The 20,187-nt window shown below is 62.1% G+C and overlaps 1 protein-coding gene across 5 annotated transcripts in view; it reads left to right on the forward strand.

Moving 5' to 3' along the window:
• BAIAP2 (BAR/IMD domain containing adaptor protein 2) overlaps nt 1-20,187 on the forward strand; it is a 63,763-nt gene that overhangs the window by 37,130 nt on the left and 6,446 nt on the right. For 4 of the 5 annotated variants that reach the window (XM_043462915.1, XM_043462933.1, XM_043462941.1 and 1 more), the window contains exons 4-13: nt 565-626; nt 1,111-1,182; nt 1,758-1,895; nt 10,591-10,743; nt 13,432-13,656; nt 13,794-13,995; nt 14,647-14,848; nt 15,354-15,422; nt 15,769-15,931; nt 17,729-17,763. In XM_043462915.1, coding sequence (XP_043318850.1) covers nt 565-626; nt 1,111-1,182; nt 1,758-1,895; nt 10,591-10,743; nt 13,432-13,656; nt 13,794-13,995; nt 14,647-14,848; nt 15,354-15,422; nt 15,769-15,931; nt 17,729-17,763 — 1,321 coding nt within the window. Of the gene's footprint in view, nt 1-564; nt 627-1,110; nt 1,183-1,757; nt 1,896-10,590; nt 10,744-13,431; nt 13,657-13,793; nt 13,996-14,646; nt 14,849-15,353; nt 15,423-15,768; nt 15,932-17,728; nt 17,764-18,399; nt 19,891-20,187 lie in introns of those variants that run through there. The other variant, XM_043462925.1, reaches the window with a different exon arrangement.

The following is a 20,187-nucleotide window of genomic DNA, read 5'->3' on the forward strand; positions in this document are numbered from 1 at the left end:
GAGCTTCTATACCATAGTGTTGATTTGGGGTGCTGGGTGTTGGGGCTCTGCTGACCATAGCGTGTCTTGAGCCATGGGGTCCTTCCCTCCACAGTCACCCCCCCTTCCACACCATGTCCTAGGACACAAGGGCTGCTCATCGAGGCTACTGCCTCTGCCTGGACCCAAGGTGGGTGGGCCAGTGGTAGTTGGTGCCTGTGAGAGGAGATGCCGGTGCTTGTGGGATCGCATGCAGGGTTGAAACCTGCAAAAGTAGGGCCTCTCATCCGACCTCTGCCATGAACCTCAGCTCCAATGCAGACACCCCCAAGCCCCCAGAGACACCAAGCAATTGTGCATCCTTGTTGTTCTAGAATTTGCCATCTCCTCTGGGTGGCATCACCTGGAGAGGCACCCCTCCCCCTTCCCCCAGCACACCCCTGCCTGCCTGCCAGTTCCCAGACCACGGCAACCCCAGTGCCTGGCCCACCGGTGCGTGCTCCCCAGCTGTGGAAGGGTGATGGGGTAGTGATTCTGAGGCTCTCACTTCCCTTCTGCTTTTCTCTCCGGCGATCTGCCTTCCAGGGGATGTTCTCTTCCAGATGGCCGAAGTCCACAGGCAGATTCAGAATCAGCTGGAAGAAATGGTGAGTCGCAGCCTCCCAGGGAGGCCGGGGGAGGGAGGGGCAGCTGCAGGTGGGCAGGTGCTGTCGGAGGGGAGAGGAGGAGGCGAGCATGTGCTTCTCTGTGCATCCCCTAGGGAGCCATGTGCCGCCCTGTGGTCACGCTCAGGTCTGGGGCATACCTAGCGCCCGAGACAGAAGTCACATGTGAAGGAGGTGACCATCGTGGGGCATAGGGGTATACAGAAGGACCTGGGAGAGCAGGGCACAGGCCAGATGGGGTCTTACACTCAGCTGGCCACGAAGGCCAGGCTCCAGTTCAGCACTCTCTCCTGGGGCCGCCTGGTTCCACCAGGGTCATTGGCTCACGGGTCAGACAAGCTCCTCTCTTCCATGGGGGTACCCAGCGTCCTGGGCACCCTTGTCTTGGTGGCCGGCCCCCTCTCCCATTCGGCTCCTCCCTCAGGCTGTACGTCCGCGCTGACCTTTGTTTTCTCTCCACACCCAGCTGAAGTCTTTTCACAATGAGCTGCTCACGCAGCTGGAGCAGAAGGTGGAGCTGGACTCCAGGTACCTGAGTGTAAGTAGCCCACCCGTACCTGCTGGTCCACCTGCCCTGCTCAGGCTCTGTGTGAACACTTCCCTTGGTCCAAGGGGTTTTCAGCTTCCCGTGAGCTCTGCATCCTGTGGTTTCCTGCAGCTCCTCTGACATTCGTGCCCCCTTGAGACTACCCATGGGTGGACTCCTGCATCGGATGCCCCATGCGCCCTGATCCTCTGCCCATGCCTCTCAGCTGCTCTTAGTAACAACAATGATGTGCAGCGGCCATCGTGTGGAACCTGCACGAACTCTTCTGACCTGCTGTCACGAGTTTCCTCGTCCTGTCCCCTCCCCCAGGTCGACCAGAAGGGCGAGGGGCCAGACTGCCAAGTATTCATTACATGAATTCACACCCTTCCAGCCCTGGGGTGGGAGAGGAGGCCCAGCTGGTGGTCCCAGCCCTGATCTTTATCTCCAGGGTGCGCAGAGCTGAGGCCTCAGGTTTGCAGCTTCACAAGTGCTGCCATCCCTGGGCTCGGGCCACTGTGGCCCTGTGGAGAGTGGGAGGAGTACACTGGCTCATTGCCTACATTGTTTTGGCATTCATTTCTCAGGCTGCACTGAAGAAATACCAGACGGAGCAGAGGAGCAAAGGTGATGCACTGGACAAGTGCCAAGCTGAGCTGAAGAAACTCCGCAAAAAGAGCCAAGGGAGCAAAAACCCCCAGAAATACTCGGACAAGGAGCTGCAGGTGGGACTCGGCCGCGTGTGCCAGGCGCTCTGCCTGCTGGGACATGTGGAGGGCTCAGGCCCCTGCTACGGTGTCAGGACTCTTGGTCCTTTCAGAGAGCAGTGAAGGGCAGGCCCTCCTGATGGATCAGACCCAGGCTCCACTCTCCTGGGGGATTTCCGGTGAGGGTGCCCTACATCCCAGAGCTGGCAGGACGGCAGCCCCGTCCTGCAGCCTCCGTGGGTGCCATGGCTCTCTGCCAAAGGAGCAGAACCCACAGGGAACCTTCCCACCTCAGAGAGAGACCTCAGACTGCTACTCCGATTGAGTCACAAATGCCTATGCCCAGCGTGGGCCCAGAGCCTCCAGCAGGCAGACACTGGCCGGTTCAGCATCTCGGGGGCCCTGCGTTATGAGGCAGATGGCGTTGCAGGACACGGGAGGGGCAGCCCCGGTTGCAGGCATTGTGTGCTGGGGTGGGGGCAAGGAATCAGGACAACGCGGCCTGTGACAGGCATGGCCCCAATACACCTGTCTCACCAGAACCCCGCCGCCAATTGACATAGATTGGGCCCAGGCGCTGCTCTCCAAGGTCATGCATCTGAGGAGGAGAAAGAGGACAGCCACCCCCCTGACCTGGTCAGCAGTGGAAGCTTCCCCTGGGCACAGGCATGGGGTGACCTCTGGGGTGCACCCCTCTGCTCCTAAAGCCCTGCTCTTCCTGCTGGCCATCAGGGCAGCAAGTCTGGGGGCACCACCTACACCATCGGGGCCTCCCTGCATGGCATGCCCCCTGGTGCCAACACCACTGCCCTCAAGCGCCTCTGGAGCCCTCCAGGGCCACGAGGCTGGTCCTGGCCACTTGAGTAAGGCGGGGACAGGCAGGCGCCCTGCTCCCCTGGAGTGGTCCGGCCTCTGCGCCCTCTGCGCCTGGGGCTCCCAGTGGGGAGGATGGGCAGGGGGTGCCAGCTAAGTATCGCAACCCGCCATGCGGGAAGCAGCCATGCCTGCAGGGGAGTGGGCTTCTGCAGCCCCTTCCTCAGGAGTTTCTCACCGAGTTGCAGTAATAACCCAGCTCCCGCCTCTCAGTAGCGTCTTTCACTTTCCCAAGCCCACCTCCACCCCGCTTCTCTACCTGCCCCTTAGCCTCCTGAGGGTGCTATTTCAGTGTTAATAGCCTCAGTTATTCCAGTCAGGGGCTGGGTAGGGCTGTGTTCCGCCCTGTCCCTCCTGGCATCCAGCTCAGGCTGCTCGCGTGGTGACAGGCAGTACGTGACATTGTTCCAGTTGTCCTCTAAGGGCGGGAAGCAGAGCGGCAGTCCGACAGGTGTTTCTTGTTCCCCGGTGACACTGAACCTGAGAGGCCAGGCTGGGGGTCCTCAGAGTCCCTCACCCCGTGTTGTGCGGCAGGGGGCGGGCGCTTGGTGTGCTCTGAGCCGGTGGAAGGCATGCGGCTGCCTGTCCTATGGATGGTTCTGGTCTGTCTGGTGGCCTTGTGGGGATGCCCAGCCCACCCGGGCATCTGAGGGCCCCTGAGCACCTGAGGCTCTTCTTTTGATTCTTGAAATCTTTGCAGACCTGACCCAGGAGCCAGGGTCTGATGTCTGCTTTGAGGTGTGGCTGCTGGGGGCTGGGAGGGCCCTGGAACCTTCTGGTGTGACAGCCCTCCTCTCCCCACTGTTTCCCCCAGAGGAAGTGCCTGGCTGGCAGGGCAGGTGTGCTGAGTTTGCCCGGCCCTTCACCTTAGCCAAGGTCCTGCGAGTCACAGGAAACGGCTTGTTAAAGATTCTTTTACGGGGGGAGAGCAGGACTCTGCTCTCCCCGTCTTGTTTCTTAGAATGCCCCTCCATCTCCAAGGCTCCCTCTCAGGCCGCGCAGTAGCAGACCAGCCGTGGCGGCAGCTCCGTCCATCCAGACGGTAGTTCACGGCCCTGCCCTGGAGAGCCCGGCCTCACCTGGACCGCAGTAGACCCAGCCGCTAGACCTGCTTGCTGCAAGCAGGTGTCTTTGTGCACCATCACCGAGGCGGGGTGGATTCCGGACTGAGGATCCCTGGGGAGGTGGGGAAGAACCCCAGGCACCAGCGACCCCCTGCTCCCTCGGAGCCTCTTTGTGTCCCCAGAGTCTCTTGCACCCTGCAGACCTTCACCGGGGTCTGGGCCGTGTGTGGCCCCATGGGCAGTGTGTGCAGATAGGGGTGGTCCCAGGCCCCATGCTGGCACAGGGGCCCCACCTGGGCATCCCCGAGCCACAGCCTGGGCTGACCTGAGCTGACAGCCCTTGGCAGGGAGATGGGACCCCCAGGCTGATGGAGCCCCTGCGGCTCTGGTGCGGCCCAGGGCTCCCACAGGCGGGTGGCTCATGCTCCCAAGACCGGTGGACTTGCCTGTGTCAATCCCTGGGGTCACCTGTGAGCCTTCTGGAGCCCCTGGCCCACGTGTTCCGCTTCTGACTAGAGCTCAGTGTGGACAGGACACTCAGCAGGGAGGGTAGAGAGGCTTCTGGCACCTGCCAGGCACAGGTCGACCCGCAGAGCAGCCACACACCTCCCCACGGCGCCTCTGCTGCCGCGTGGCCCGTCTGCACTGGGCGCTGAGGTGGGGCTGTGCCCGCGGGTCACGCTCCAGGGTGGCGCGGGGGGAGACTGACCGCCAGTCAGTCTGTGACGGGTTCCCCATGAGGGGGGCTGGGTCAGAGCCGGCCAGCTTCAGGAACTGCTGGTAATTGAGACTGTGTTTTGGGATTTCCATGAAGAGAACTGATTTTAGGTCAGGAAATAGGCACTTAGAGGCAATTGGGGCGCAAACTAGGACACAAGCTTCTTTCTAGAAGTAGTGAGCACACCACGTGCTGACCATGTGGCTCGGTCCCGCTCCACACCTCTGGTCACCGTGGTGCTCACAGGCGCTGACGGAGCGCCACAGGGGGCGGTCGGTGGAGGACGCACCGTGTGTCTGACAGTGTGGTCACAGGTCTCGTCTGGCGTCCTGTCTCTGGCCCGGGGTACTCCTCCCCAGGCATGGGTGCATAGCTGTGTTGTAGCCTGACCGTCAGGTTCTCCAAGCTTCAAGGTGATTCTGATGGGCAGCTGGCCCCCCGGCTGGTCGGCGGTCTTGGGGGCTTCTGACAGAAGGGTCTGGGCTGGGGTGTGGCTGTGCCACGAGCCGTCCCAGGTGAAGCACTTTGGGAAGGTGAGCTGGCCAGGCTCTGGGTGCGCGTCCCTCTTAGAGATCCTGCAGGACTGGCCAAGGATTTCTTCCATTTCTGTTTCCCTCGGCCCCCACCCCCAGCCCAGCTCTGATTAGGTAGGAGTTCTTGTCCTCCGAGGGGCATCATGACTGTTAGAAAACCCAGCAGTCAGCGTGCCTTTGGGATTCACATTGGTGTGTGATGTGTGACCAGCAGGGGTCATGGGGACACAGCATGTCCTTCCTGCCCGTGTGCAGGCTCTGAGGGAGGGGCCGCTAAGACCGCAAGGAGCGGTGAGAGCCCAGGAAGAGAAGGCTGGAGGCAAATGGGTGGGCATAGATGTGGGGCAGGGTCACCCCCAATATGGGCCAAACCGGCTTCCTGAGTGCAGCGGACCAGGGCCCTCGACCATCCCTGCCAGCCGAGCACCAGGTCCTTGGCAGCCTGGTCCTTGGAGCTGCTGACCCTGGCAGGCTCCTGCTGTCAGGAGGGCCGATGGCCCAGCCACCCCAGCCCACCCACCCACCTGAGGTTGGGGTTGCCGGGGGACCCAGAGCTGCTGGGAGCCCCGCTTGCGTCCTGAGCCGTCCTCTGCCCTCCCTCTCTGAGATGCCGGGAGCGGGGCCTCGGGTGTTCTGGCTGCGGGGTGTGGGCTGTCGCCGGGGCCTGTGTTGACTGAAGCAGGCGGTTCCGGCAGTCGGCTCCCACTCCCCGGGCTCCCTTGTTCCAGGAGGCACATCCAGATTGCGGTCTGAGAAAGGGGAGAGATTCGTTCTATTTAAAGGGATGTGTAATTAACAAAGCAAAAACAAAATAACCATAATTTAGATCTTCAAAAAAGATAATGGCAGAGGCTGGTCCCAATAACACGTGAGGTTTGACGGCAGTGGTTTAAGCCCCTTGTGTGTCTGCTGTTCTCATTTTAAAGAGCTCTTCAATGCAAAAGGCATCTATGGACAAGACATCCCAGCAGTGGGACGTCTTCTTTCCTTGGAGTATAAGCAGAGGTCCTCTGGGTAAAAGCAACTGAAAAGCCAAGTATCCTCTTAGGGCTTCTGTGTCCAGAGATGGCATCAGCTGCTCATTCCTCTGGGGGACTTTGCCCCCCCCACCACCCGGTACCTACTCCCAATCCCTCAGATCAAGCCCCCCAGTGGGCTGCCTAGCTGGATAACACCATGAGAAATCTGGAGCGTCTTCTGCTTTCAGAGCTGGGAGGACTTTGGGGGGCAGTACCAGGCACATGGCACCTGTCCTTCTGCACTGAGAGGCAGACACTTAATAAATGTGATACGGGAAAAGCGTTTTACTGGGCAGAACACGTCTAGAGTGTTATTTAGACACGTAATCATTACAGCAGATACTAGTGAGGTGTGTTGTGTTTGTCTCTTTTCCTGCTGAGTCTTTGAAATTGGGTGTGAATTCCATACCTGCACAACCTCTGGGGTCACGTGAGGAGGGGCTGCCGTTTCGGGTGGTGACGTTCTGGCTCAGCCCCTGAGGAACCTGAGACCTGAAGGCACCAGAGACTTGGCCACCCAGCAGGTGGGCACGGGAGCCCAGGCTCCGTCCTCCTCCAGGTCCCAGGGCAGCCCAGCAGACCCCAGGCCCAGGTGGCGTGGATCCCCAAAGCCCCTGGGCTCCCCAGCAGCCACCGAAGGCCTTGGCTCAGGGTGCTTGCAGATTACTAAGACCTGTCCCCTTGGGCCTCAAGGCCTTTGTCAGCGTGTCCAGCCCACTGGTGTGGACAGAAGTGGCCCCACATTCTCTCCTGGGGTCTGGGCGCGGGGATGCTGTGGGCACGCCCCTCCCAGCATATTCTTCCTGGACTCCAGTGGGTAAGTGCACCAGACAGGGCGTGGACAGTGGGATCTGTTTGGTCACGGAACCCTTTGCCAATCTAGTGATGGTTATGGGCCCCTTCTCGGGAAAATGGGCAGCCCGGGCCCCCAGATCCGTGTCTCTTGCCAGGGGCACTGTGCTCTCTGCCTGAGAATGTGCCCACAGCATATGCCCTGTACTGCTGACTGCTGGCTTTTCCGCCTGCTGGCCTACGGGAAGGAGGGTGCACTTGCCCTCGGCTCAGCCCTGGTCCCCAGCCCTGCTCGGAGCTTTTGTGCTTAGAGATTCTTAACAATCCGCTGAACCGAAGGCTGGCCGTCCTGTTCTTGGCCTGGGTGCAGGGTGCATCAGACCGGAGAGGGACACAGGCCTGGTCAGCGGGCTCCAGGGAAGCCACTGGCTGCCCCCAGAACGTACCCAGTGACTAGATGCAGCTGGAGGCATCCCATTCCGGCTGTTCCTTCCTGTCCATCACGGCTGCCTGGGTTCCCGCCTTGTCTCCTTGGAGTGATGGTTACGGACAGTGACAGCTGAGGGCCACGGATCCCACTGTCACTCCCCAGCTGCAGCGGTTAGGGATCGCATGCCAGTTCTGAGAAATTTGGAGAAACGTGGGAAAGCTGGGTGGCCTATCGGGTGAGGGAGACCAGAGCCCCGGGTGTTTTCTAGAGCGCCCCTCCCCCGCTCTGAGTCACCGGCCTGCTCTGCAGAGGAGACGTGTGTCCTGATCACTTTTGTCTTCTCGGATTACAGGGCTGTTCAGCCCAGGGTGACTAAGTGGGAGCGTTCCGTGGGTCTTAAATGCTTTCAGCTGGGTGTTTCTATAGTGCCGTCACCATAGCACCCGCTAAGCCAGGAGCAGGGGTAGGGGGTGGGGAGGCAGGACGCTGGGAGCCTGGCCACGGTGCCCGCCTGCGGTGGGGACAGGCTCAGACCATTTTCTGTGGCCTGTTTGGAACTCCTCAGGGCTGTCGGGTGAGGCTCGTTCGGTCCCAGAGAGTGCAGGCACTCCTGCATGTTTGGGAATGTCCCCTGCCCACAGCGGCCAGTGTGACCTGGGGCGTCCTCCTCTCCCACCCCTTCAGAAGCAAAGCTCCTCACTTGGCCTGGATTTCTAGGGTCTGCCCTTCAAAGTGGTGGCCTGTCTCTGCAAGGAGGCAGCGCTGGGGAAGGAGGTCAGGAGGGCCAGCAGTTATTCCGCGACAGAAGTGGCAGCCTGGGTCCTGGCCGGATGCGGGGTGAGGAGGAAGGGGCAGCTCTCCTGGGCCGGGCACCCCAGCCAAGGCGACTTCTCTCCTGCCCCGTCCTGGGCAGGTGTGGTCCTGGAAAGACACTGCGTGACTCCGGGAGCCCCCAGGTCCCTGCCTGAGACCTGAGCTGCTTCTAGCTGTTCTGGGGGCTCATTTGAGTAAATGGAAATCTTAAAAATAAACCGCCGCTTCCTCCCCCTGCACGGGAGGCTGCCACGCAGCTAATGAGGCCAGCGCCCCGCGCCAGCTCGCCCAGAGCCAGTTTCTCTCCCCTCCAGGGAGCGGGAACATTGAGGTGAAAGACGTTACCGCAGCCTGAAAACCCAGAAACCGGCTGCAGGACAGACGGGGCCGCCGGGCAGCACGAGGAGGAGCCGTCCTCGGCAGCAGGCTCAGGGCAGGTGGACCCGGGGGGCCTGCGTCCCGGTTTACACCGCTGTCCTGGGGTAACCGCTCACGGAGGTGCCTTCCCCTGCCCCCAGGGTCTCTTTAGGTGACAGTGGGTGCCTCTGGGCCTTCCTTCTCGAGGCTCTGTGCTGACTTCTCAGGGTCTCAGCCTCTCTTACCCAGTCACCCCACACCCACCCTGCCTCCCAGGCCTGCCTGGCTCTGGAGCGGCCCCCAGGAGGGCGGGAGGTGGTGACTCCAGGGACCAGCTGGCTGGGGCTTTTACTGGGGTTAAACCCCAAACTACTTCTTCTAGAGCTTTGCAGAGATTCTAGAAGCCCCTTAGGGGGCTCTCGGGATCACAGCCAAGCCCAGGTGCGCCCGTGTACTCAAGAACAGGCTGAGGGAGGCATTTTTGTTCAGGGCTGGTTGAAGCCTGCAAGGCCATACCAGTGTTCCACTGTCCCCCGGAGTGGGTAGGACAGCCACGGAGCAGAGTGGGGGGGGGCCCTCTGGGGGTTTCAGTCTAGTGCCGGGTGCTGCTTAGGTGATGGGGCGCAGGCAGCAGGGGCCTGCATCAGCGTCTCTGTCTCTGAGCGAGCCTTGCCCCTTCCAGGCCCTTGTGTCCAGTGGGTGTTCCCACCCTCAGGCCTCTTGTCCACATGGGGGCTTCGGGGTGTGAGCCAGCCCCTTGGTGGGTGGCACCTGAGGGGTCCTTCCACACAGCATGGCCTTGCCCACCGTGGCACCCCGCATCTGCAGACTCCCCTGCTTCCTGGAGGAGCCACTCTGCAGGCTGGAGGGGCAGAGGCTGGAGGTCTGGGTACGCACGTGTTTCATGACGTGGGGCTCGGGGGCGGGGGTGGGGGGTGGAAGCAGCCAGCAGGGCTGCCCTGAGGGCCTGTCCCCTCCTGCTCGGACTTTGTCTCCAGGCACACCTCGTGGCCTGGCCAGCCCTGCGGCTGCTCCGGAGGACCAGGGCGGACTCCTCCAGGGTGGGGGGGTGAGCTGGCCATGTGGAGGCCCATTTAAGCTGCTCTCAGGGCAAGGAGAGTGGGGTTCAGTGTTGAAGGCATGGTGGTCTACAGGTGCAGGGGAGCAGAGTCCCTGTGCTGGTGAGAGTGCTGGGCAGGCAGGCTCACGCTGGCAGAGCCTTGTGCTGGGGACAGCTCTGGGGACCACCCATGCCCAGCAGGCGTTTGCCCTCCAGCTGAGTGCCGCTACGAGGTGGGGGGCAGGGAGGGGCCAGGAACAGCCTGCACTGCACCCACCCAGCTCCGCACCGCCCACCCACGCTGAGTCAGAGCTGCAGGGGGAGGTGGTGAGTCAGGTGGGGGAGGCCGCCCCCTTGTGGCCCGGGTCTGCCCCTGCTGGAGGATGGGGCTTGATTCTGTGAAGGCTGGTCCCCTGGCCAGCCGGGGCCGTGGAAAGGGATCCCAGTTCAGGACAGAGGAGTCTGTGCCCCTTGTGGAGCGCGGAGTGGGCGTGGAGGAGAGAGGGGAGACAGGGAGGGGGCTGGAAGGGTCTCCTGCGTCCCAGAGGCGGGGCCGCACACAGGCGGAGGGCCCGCAGGCCTCCCTGGGACAGCTGCCCCCGGTCTTGCTGGGACTGTTACTGGAACTTTCCATCCTGCAGAACCAGAGCGTATTCTGGCGTGCCCTAGCATCGAACTGTGTGCTCTGCCCACCCCCGAGGGATCCGCGTGTGAACTAGTCATTCTCGAGCACACAGTGCCAGCTGAGCTGTCCTGGTCTTCTGACTGTCAGGATGGCTTTTATGGTTGGTGTCGGGGTCTGAGGGAGGTGCCACACCAGCCTCACCGGGCAGTCTGCCACGTGGTCCCCACACGTGCAGCTGCCAGGGCGCCAGGGGGCAGTGGCTCAGCAGGGTAGCCTCATGGCCAAAGTGAGTCACACAACCAAGCGCCCGCCCCAGTGGGCTGGTGGGGAGGTGTGCTCCCCCTCCACAGCCTGTGGGGCTGCTCAGAATGGGAAGTGATGGGATGTTGTCCTGTTGCGGGCTCATGTGCCTCTCCCACCCACCCCCAGTACATCGACGCCATCGGCAACAAGCAGGGTGAGCTGGAGAGCTACGTGTCCGACGGTTACAAGACCGCCCTCACCGAGGAGAGGAGGAGGTTCTGCTTCCTGGTGGAGAAGCAGTGCGCCGTGGCCAAGAACTCCGCCGCCTACCACTCCAAGGTGGGTGCCTGCTCTGCGCGGGGCTGGGCCCTCACTGGCACACACTGCCTCCCTGAGGAACACGGGGGCGTGCCCCACCTTGAGCTATGATGAGGGAACACTGTGCTGAGCGTCCCGTGCATTTTCGATCTTCTCGGGGGAGAGTTCTGGAAGGACAGTTACCAGGTCAAGGTTGCAGATGTTTTACAACTCCCAGTAGAAATTGCCAGGTGCTTTTTTTGAGAGCAATTACACCAGTAACTCAAGCTTTCCTGGTGACTCTGACAGTTAAGAATTTGCCTGCAATGCAGGAGACCAGGGTTTAACCCCTGGGTCAGGATAATCCCTTGGAGAAGGGAATGACAACCCACTCCAGTGTTCTTGCCTAGAGAATTTCATGGACAGAGGAGCCTGGCAAGTTACAGTCCACGGGGTCGCAAAGAGTGAGACATGACTGAACAACTAACACTTCAACTTTCACTGTTCATATCGCTCCTCCAGGGAGCGAGCTCTTTGGGAAGCACTGCAGTGCCAACCCCTATAGAGGCTGGCGTAGCCCCCTGAGGCCACCAAGACCCAGAGGACACATCTCCACTGCAAAAACAGTTTCAGTGGGGTTTGTGTTCCCTGTAGTTCACAGGTAGGAACTGGAGTGGGGTCAGAGCTGTCAGCTGGAACATTCCAGAATGTTCTGAGAGTTTAGGTGTGGTTTGGCAACCCAAGTCAACCAGTCATTTGTGTCCTTTTTCCATAAAGGGGTTCTGGGGGCAGCACTTCACATGTGTTTGATCCGACTCAGCTTCTGGTCCCCAGGCTGGGGCTGCCCAGGGGACAGATGCCCTCAGCCTCCATGGAGAGGCTTCTGCCTGCCTGGGCCTGCTGCTGCCACAGGTGCAGCGCAAGGACAGTGACGGGCCTTGTGTCCTTTGCAGGGTCGGGGTGGGGCCACCCTGCCGCGTGAGACTTTGCGTTCAGGTCCTGTGCCTGGAGGGCTGGCTGGCAGCAGGGAGGCGCTTGCTAGAGCCGCAGTGCTCCGGCAGGGCCGCCGCAGCGCCCACGCGGCTCCAGCAGCCGTGCGGCAGGCGTGTGCGCCCTCTGGCGGCTGCTGGGCCCTGTGGCTGCTCAGGGAGAGCGCGGACCCATCTGTGCTGGAAGGAAGGCAGGAAAGCCATCCTTTTCCAGGATGCCACCATCTCTGTCTCCTGTGGGGGTGCAGATCATGTTTATGCGAGATGACTTCCCAAGAAACTGGACCCCAGCCCCCCAGGAGGTTTGAGAAAGGCACAGGCCCTGGGTCTGGGGCACCAGGGCGTGAAGGCAGGATCCCACCTGCTCTTCCTACCAACAGGCAGCCAGCATTTCCCTGGTGCCTGGGTTCAGGCCTGACAATGACAGGGCCGTCATCTGGGTGGGAGCCCTGAGTTGTCCCTGTTGGTGCGGGTCCCTGCTGACCCAGTTTCTCAGCACCAGCCCAGACCCATGAACTATTCCTTTCAGCCATGGGCTGGATTGTAACTGTCTTCAGTTTTGGCCATTGCACCGGGAACGTGGCCGCTGATATGTAAACCAACTGACCTGGCTGTTTTCCAGTTAAACGTTCCATGCAGATGAGCAGCCAGCCCTCATGCAGTGTCTGCTGGCCCCTGGTCTAAACCAGAAGGTGGTGGGGAGACCCTGGCCTGCCGAAGGGCTGTTTGTCCAGCATCTTCCCGTTCTCTTATGTGGGCGCCACCTCCCTGCCCCAGACAGAGGCCAAAAGAAGTGGGAAGATAAGTGAGGAGAGACAGTGAGGGCTTGACAGACCCGTCCGAGGTCCTGGAGACCTTGACTGCCCTCAGCTCCACCCGGGGTGGGTCTGGGATCTGCATGGAAACACAGTTGTATCACGTGTTGCAGGTAGGGTAGCCCACTTTGGCCAGAGGGCCAGGACAGGGGAGGCACAGCCGTTTCCAGGGCCCTAAATGTGTCCATGCTGTGGATTCGGGACCCCTGAATGGGCTGCAGGGGATCTCAGGCTAGTGTCTTGCTTTTGGCCACACCCGCATCCTGGGACCCTGCTCAGGCCTGTGGCTTCCTCATGCTTTGTCAGGCCCTTGGCTCTCTGGTCCCCTGTGTCCTGGGCAGACCCTGGAACACTGGAGGGACAGCTGGGCTCGAGGGCCCCGGGTGGGGGGCCAGACTGCAGTTGGGCCGTGGGCAGCTCTGTTCCTTCCCCACAGTCCCCTCTCAGTCCCTGTGAGGTTTCCTGGCCCTCAAGTCTGCCTGAACAGCACTCTTCCTAGTACCTCATGGTTGGCCCACAAAGAGCCTATTCCTGTTCCGTGGCTGAACACGTGAGCCCCTGTTCTTTCAATTCCCTCAGGCCCCTGGGGAGGTTCCTCTTGGGTCAGGCCTTGGTTTGACCTCATTCTGAGGGGTCTCTCAGCTGGGGGGCTCGCTGTACCATATCCGGCCCCTTTCCCAGGTCTTAGAGGTGTCTCACCTGGTGGAGGCACCCCACCTGGCAAAGAGCAGCCCCAGCCAAGTGTGCCCACCTGGGGGCGGGTGTGTCTCTTCAGGAGCCACCTGGTGCCAGCTGGGAGCTGAGGGGCGATGTCTGTGAGGTGGGCCAGAGGCTCTGGCCTCTCCCGGCCCTGCGGGGAGGCCCCCTGGCTGCGGGAGCCTGAGGCTGGCCCTCACGCCTGCCCTGTTCGGCTGCTTCCACTCCAGGGCAAGGAGCTGCTGGCACAGAAGCTGCCGCTGTGGCAGCAGGCCTGCGCCGACCCCAACAAGATCCCCGACCGTGCCGTGCAGCTGATGCAGCAGATGGGCAACAGTAACGGCTCCATCCTCCCCAGTGGCCTGTCGGCCTCCAAGTCCAACCTGGTCATCTCAGACCCCATTCCGGGGGCCAAGCCCCTGCCGGTGCCCCCCGAGCTGGCCCCGTTTGTGGGGGTAAGTCCTTGCTGCGGAAAGTTCTGTGGGTGTGGGGAGGGTGGTTCCCCTTGCTGCCAGTGGTGGGCGCCCTAACGGGGCCTTGCCGGGCCCAGGCCCTCCTGCCACACCACACCCACGCCACCCCTTCTCGACAGCGGCTGTCTGCCCAGGAGAGCGCACCCGTCATGAACGGCGTCTCGGGCCCAGACAGCGAGGACTACAACCCGTGGGCTGACCGCAAGGCCGCCCAGCCCAAGTCCACGTCTCCCCCTCAGTCTCAGAGCAAGTTGAGCGACTCCTACTCCAACACGCTTCCTGTGCGCAAGAGCGTGGCGCCCAAGAACAGCTACGCCACCAGTAAGCACTCCACTGGGGCCCTGGGTCCACCCAACCCGTAGCAGTCATGACATCCCTGAGGGGAGGCTGGGGGGAGCCCGGAGGCTCACGGGCACGTGTGTGTGCAGCACCCTGGGGACCGCTTTGAGATTTCCGTCCTGGATCCTTGAGCTTGACTGGGCTTCTCTGCTCAGTGAGTGTGGTAGGGCAGGGCGGTGCAGGGACGCCAGCAGCTCAGCCGGTGACAAGAGCCCGTGAGGGACACAGAGCACCTTGCTGACCGTGGGACCATTCCTGGCCCCGCCTCCAGCCCGTCTGCCAAGGCCGGCACCCCCCCATCCTGCAGCCCCACCAGTGGGCCTTGGCCTGTGAGGTCTCCGCATTAGCAGATGGGAAAGCTGAGGCCTCAGGCCCAGAGAACTGCCCCAGCTAAGGAGCAGCAGGTCAGAGGCCGCATCCACATGCATCCCCACTCCCAGCTCCTTCCGGAGTCTGAGCCAGACAGCCCTGGAGGCCTGGCAGTCATCCATCAGGGTGGACCGTCCACCTCCAGGCCCACCTGGGGGCTCCAAGTGTCTCACAGTCAGACAGCCGAGCTGATGGGAGGATGACCGCACCCTTCCCTACTCGGGATGGAGATCCCCCTCACACCTGCCCTGTTGTTCCCGGCAGCCGAGAACAAGACCCTGCCGCGCTCGAGTTCCATGGCCGCCGGCCTGGAGCGCAACGGCCGCATGCGGGTGAAGGCCATTTTCTCCCACGCGGCCGGAGACAACAGCACCCTGCTGAGCTTCAAGGAGGGCGACCTCATCACCCTGCTGGTGCCCGAGGCCCGAGACGGCTGGCACTATGGAGAGAGCGAGAAGACCAAGATGTGAGTCTGGCGGGGGCGTCAGCCTCCTGACCCGGGTCTCTGCGTCCTGGCTCTGGGTCCTCCTTCAGACCGATTATCCAGGTCCCATGGGTCCGTTAGGAGGGACAGACGTGGCCGCAGGCCCCCACCAGCCCTTGCTTCCATGTCCCTTGACTCGGCCTGGCACCTCATGTGTGCGCATGGCACCTTCCCCGTGGCCCCGTGGCGGCTCAGGCAGCGTCTCCTGTTGGTGCCATGGCTTTGCAGCCATGTGGAGCTGAGCCAGGAATCCCATCATGCTTGTTGAAGAAGTTAGAGCCCTGCTCAGTCCTGGCACCTTTGCTCACTCACAGCCTCACTCCCCTCCAGGGCAGGGTGGGTCAGAGCTGGATGGATGCCCAAGTGGGGTCTCCTGGTCTTCCTGGAGTGTGTGCACACACTCCCTCCTCAGAGGCGTGCAGCTGGGCTGGGGAGCAGGTGGGACCTGGGGCCAGAGGACGTGCTCTGACGGGGCCTCTTCTTCCAGGAGGGGCTGGTTTCCCTTCTCCTACACCCGAGTCCTGGACAATGATGGCGGGGACAGGTTGCACATGAGGTGAGCATGCTGACAGGGCAGGTGGCTTGTAGCTCGGGGCAGGGGCTGCATGTTTGAGACCCTTGGGTCCAGGGGTGTGGAGGTGCTGTGAGGGGTGGAGGTGTCTGAGCTGTGTGGGAAGGGGGGGCTCACCTGAGATGTCAGCAAGCGTGAACTTGGCTTCCACACCATCACCCCCCCAGCAGGCCTCACACTCTGCTCTTAACAGGGGGTGGGGTGGGGGCCAGGGGAGGCCCAGGCCCACCCAGGCAGCATCACTGCCGCCTTCTGTTCCACCCTCCTTGTGGGGCCAAGGGACTCAGGGGGCCCAGGTGGGCCTGGCTGACCGCCCTGCCCACCCCCACAGCCTGCAGCAGGGCAAGAGCAGCAGCACGGGTAACCTCCTGGACAAGGAGGACCTGGCCCTCCCGCCCCCCGACTATGGGACGTCCTCCCGGGCCTTCCCCACCCAGACGGCCGGCACCTTCAAGCAGAGGCCCTACAGCGTGGCCGTGCCCGCCTTCTCCCAGGTGAGTGCAGGGCCACGGCAGAGGCTGAAGGTGGGTGGGTTCAGGGTGCCTCCACCAGAAGGCCTGGTGCTCTGGGGGGTTTGGACTTGGCCTCCACACTGCTGCGGTGGCCTCAGGGGTCACAGCCCAGCATCCTCTCTAGTCTCAGGGCTCCAGAGAAGCACAGAGGCCCCTCTGCCCGCCCTCCTCTCAGCCTGGGGATCACTCTGGATGCCATCTCTTGGGAGGAGGAGCCCCTTCCCTGAGACCCAGGAGGCTCCTGCAGTCATGGGTCTGAGTGCAGATGGGTGGCTGCCTTGTCTCTGCCTGAGACGTGACCAGAACCTTCTAGTTAGCATGTGTCTGGGCTCTTAGGAGGCAGGGCCAGCATGTGTGGTCAGCCTACCTGGAACCAGGGAGCCAGAGGGAGAAGATCAAGGCTTGGGTACCTGGCGGGTCCTCCCGTGCAGGGTGGTCTTCAGGTCAAGGTGGGACTGGGATGTGAGTGTAGATGGTGCCCACAGCTCTGCCTGGGAAGCTCGTGGGTGGGAGAGGGCCCAGACTTCCAGGACTTCCAGGACGTTTGCTGTGGTGGCATGATGGACAGGGGCCAGCAACTTTGTTCCATGCTGGCCTCCAGGTGGGGGCCTCGCTCCATCTCGGGGCCGGGGGACCCAGGTGGGGGGAGAGGAATCAAAGAGCACTCCTGTTTCTCTAGAATTTGGGCAGCCAGAGAGTTGACCCAACAGTGGGGAGTGGGGGCGCTCCCAGGGGGCTCCCGTGTTGACAGTGTGATGTCAGAAGGGGGCAGGGCAGGAAAGGGCTCTGGGTACGTGGTGGCCGACTCGCCCTGTCCAGATGTCTGTATCTGTGTCCTGAGTGGCCTCGCCCACCCCTCCCTGCCATCAGGAGGGCTTAACTGGTGCGTGCTATATGAGGTGTCCAGGGTGTCTTCAGAGAATTGATGATTAGGCCCAGGGAAGACGTGATTTAAGATGACTTAGGTGGTGGGTGGGGCAAGGCCGGGTGGTGTGGCTGGGCCTTTGGATGGAACATTTTGGAGATGGTGAGGCTGGGTCAGGGCGAATGGCAGGGAGGGCAAGACTGATCCAGCCTTGGGGAGGCATGGCACCTCAGGGGTCATGGGGCCGGCCTGCAAGACACCCCAGTCCCTCTCCAGCCCTAACAGGCCCCATGGCACAGCTGGCCAGGCCTGGAGGGGTCTGACCACTGCTTGCCGCTCTTGCAGCCCAGTCTTTGGACTTGGTTTTGAGGCTGAGAGAGCTGAGGAGGGTGTCCCCAGTACCCCTCAGTGGCTTTGGGGCAGCAGCTTCTTTGGGGCCAGGCAGCTATACAGTGGGCATGTTGGGGCTCAGGGGAATGCTTGGCCCAGGGTCCAGCACAGGCTTGCGTGAGGCAGGCTGCCTTCCCTGCATCAGCCTCTGCCAGCCCAGCTTCCCCACCCAGACCCCACCCTCCACTATCCACCCTCCACGGTTTCAGGCTCTGGGTTCCCCAGGAAACCCTTACGTGCCAGGTTTTTAATCACATGACCCGCACAGCTGAAGGGCCACAGGGAACATGTGCAGAAGGGGGTCATCAGGTGACCTGTCTTGTGTGAGCTCTCTGTCGGCCACTGGCCAGATGAGGAGACATCCCTGTGAATCAGGGAGGGCCCTGCTGGGGGTGGGAGGGGCCCTTCATGTTCTCAGCCGCAGGCAGCATCACACACCCTGGGGTCAGGAGGGGCCCCCGTCCTGCAGACCCTGCCTCAGCCCCTGGCTCCCCAACCTGACCTGCTTCTGTCTTCCTCACCAGGGTCTGGATGATTATGGGGCACGGGCCGTGAGCAGGTAAGAGATTTTCAGACTCGTCTTCGGGAGCTGTGGGCGGTGGGGAGCCGTCCCACCGGAAGCTGGAGTCGGGTGGTCCCTCTCCCAGGCCTGCTTGGTTGGGGCTGGGCTGGAGACCACAGTGTCTCCACTCCGAGACAGTGAGCGGGGCCTGGGGCGCCTGGTCTCTGACCCTCACCCCGCTGCGCCCTCCCCAGTCCGCTCTGTAGGGCATGGCCCTCAGTGCAGGATGCCCTGACCCCTGGCAGCAGCTGGGGGTCCCTGGATATCACCTGTTGGGGGAAGCGGCCCCTCCCGGAGCTGCCTTCACGCTCCCCTTGTGGGTGGGTGGGAGCCAGGCCTGGCCCTGTGCCCAGGCTGGAGCCAGGGACCCACTGCAGCCGCTCTCGGGCCTCTCATTCTCTCCTGGGGAGGCCTCCGGGCTGCCCGCCGCCGCCACGCGACCCCTTGGCTGGTTGCTCTGTGGCCCAGCTCTTTCCTGGCGGCCAGGCGGGGGGCTCGTCTGCCCCCTGTGCCCCTGACGGGGGCTCCGCCCTGGCCCAGGCTCTGGGGGTTCCCGCCCCTGCTTCCTGAGGGCCAGCTGGCCGGCCGCGGGGACGCGTGTGGCCCGGCAGCTGTCCTCTGCTTTGTTCGCAGCGGCAGCGGCACGCTGGTGTCCACAGTGTGAGGACGCTGACCGGGCAGCCGCTCGAAGAGCCCCGCCGCCCCCGCCCCCGTCTGTCTGTCTCCATCGGTTTCCTCCTCCGCTCTCGTTGGTTTCTTCCTCGGTTGTTTTTCTTTCCCACTTGCCCACTCCCCGCCTTTCGGTTGGTGACCCCAGACTCTGTGATCCCCCAGGGTCCATGGTGCTGCCCCATACCCGCTCCCCGTGTTTACACACCCGCCCCCCGCTCCCCGTGTGTCCCGCCAGGCGGGGCCTGCCGCCAGGCAGCGCGGGCAGGGCGTCCTCGCCGCAGCCCCCCTTCCACCGCCGTACTCACGATGCGCTGTCCCTCTTTGAAGGCTCACCATGAGCCAGGTCTAAAGTTTGAAGAAAAAGAAAAATTCAAAAAAAAAAAAACAACAAAAAGATGAAAAACAGGAAAAGGACTTTTTTTTTTCCTGAACAACAAAAACAGATATGCATGGACTCCGGTGTACGTACTGTTATCTCGCATCCGACCCCCCAGCGCACACTGGCACCTGTGTCGGGAGAGGGGGGTGCTGGGGGCTCCGAGAGGCTCTGGACCTTGGGGGCGCCCCTCCAGGCTGCACCCAGAGAGGGGCTGGGGCCAAGCCGGGGGGGCCTCCTGAGGAAGCTGGCCGCTCCTGTGAGGGAGGCCCCGGCCCCGCCCGCCCGCCCGCCGGGCCCCTGATGGCTCCCTGGTCCCTGACGCCGCTGAACAATGTGCAGACCAGAGCGCGGTGCCAGCCTCGGGCACCATGGCCGTGACCGCACAGGGCACTGGCGGAGAGGGGGCCCGGCCGCACTCGGACATTCCAAAGACCTCCAGAGACCACCCCCGCCCCCACGTGTTCTGGAAATCGTTTCTCTGACCCGCCCGTGACAGAGTGAGGGTGGCTCCGGGCGCCCCCCTGCGCCCGTCCCGTCCTCCCTAAACGCTCTCGTGTGTCTCGGTGGCTTCAGAAGCAGACACGCTGGACCCAGTGGCTCCTGGTGTTGCCCTTCACGCCTTGAATCTGGGAAGTGAGCGAGGGCACAGCCGCTCCGCCCTTCCCACCGCAGGAGCCCCCGTGAAGCTGTGGACCTTTTTCTGATGTGATTTAGCCAAACCCTCCCGCCCCCTCCTGTGGACTAGGACGTGCCTGGTAGCGTGTATGAGAGAAGCAGCTCAAGACGCAGACAGACCCTGTTTTATAATTTAAGGAGAAAACAAAGCCAGAACACGGACCTTTGTTAAAAAAAAAAAAAAAAAAGAACCTTCTATGTTGGTGTTCTAATTTTGCTAAAAGATCTCAAATCCAGGGGATTCCATGCTCAATGGATGAATGTAGACACAAAACCGCAAAACTTGTATGAAGATGTAAAGTGCTGAAAATATTTTTCCTGTTTCCTTTCCCTTTTTTTTTTTAATCTGAATTGTGCCCTGTACTGCAGTTGTTTGAATAAAAGTTTTATTTATTGCATCCAGTTGAGTGTGGCGCCTCCTTCCAGCCCTGCTGCGTGCTTCTGGGCTGTGTGCCTGCCTGGCCACCTCGCCGACAGAATGAGGTGCAGATAGCATTGGCCCACATGGCTCTCCCTGGGCGCAGCTGGGGAGGCCCCTGCCCCAGTGAGAGTCACGTGGGCTTGATCCTGGGATGCTCTCCCAGGGCTGGACAACCAGCTCTGCCCTGCGTTCAGTGGGTCTGGCTCCAGGCAACGTGCCTAACTGCCAGGAGCCCCCATCCTCCGTCCAGCTTGCGTCCCCTCGGGGTCCTCAG

The sequence above is a fragment of the Cervus canadensis genome, chromosome 1 (assembly GCF_019320065.1).
Source record: "Cervus canadensis isolate Bull #8, Minnesota chromosome 1, ASM1932006v1, whole genome shotgun sequence".
Classification (NCBI taxonomy): domain Eukaryota; kingdom Metazoa; phylum Chordata; class Mammalia; order Artiodactyla; family Cervidae; genus Cervus; species Cervus canadensis.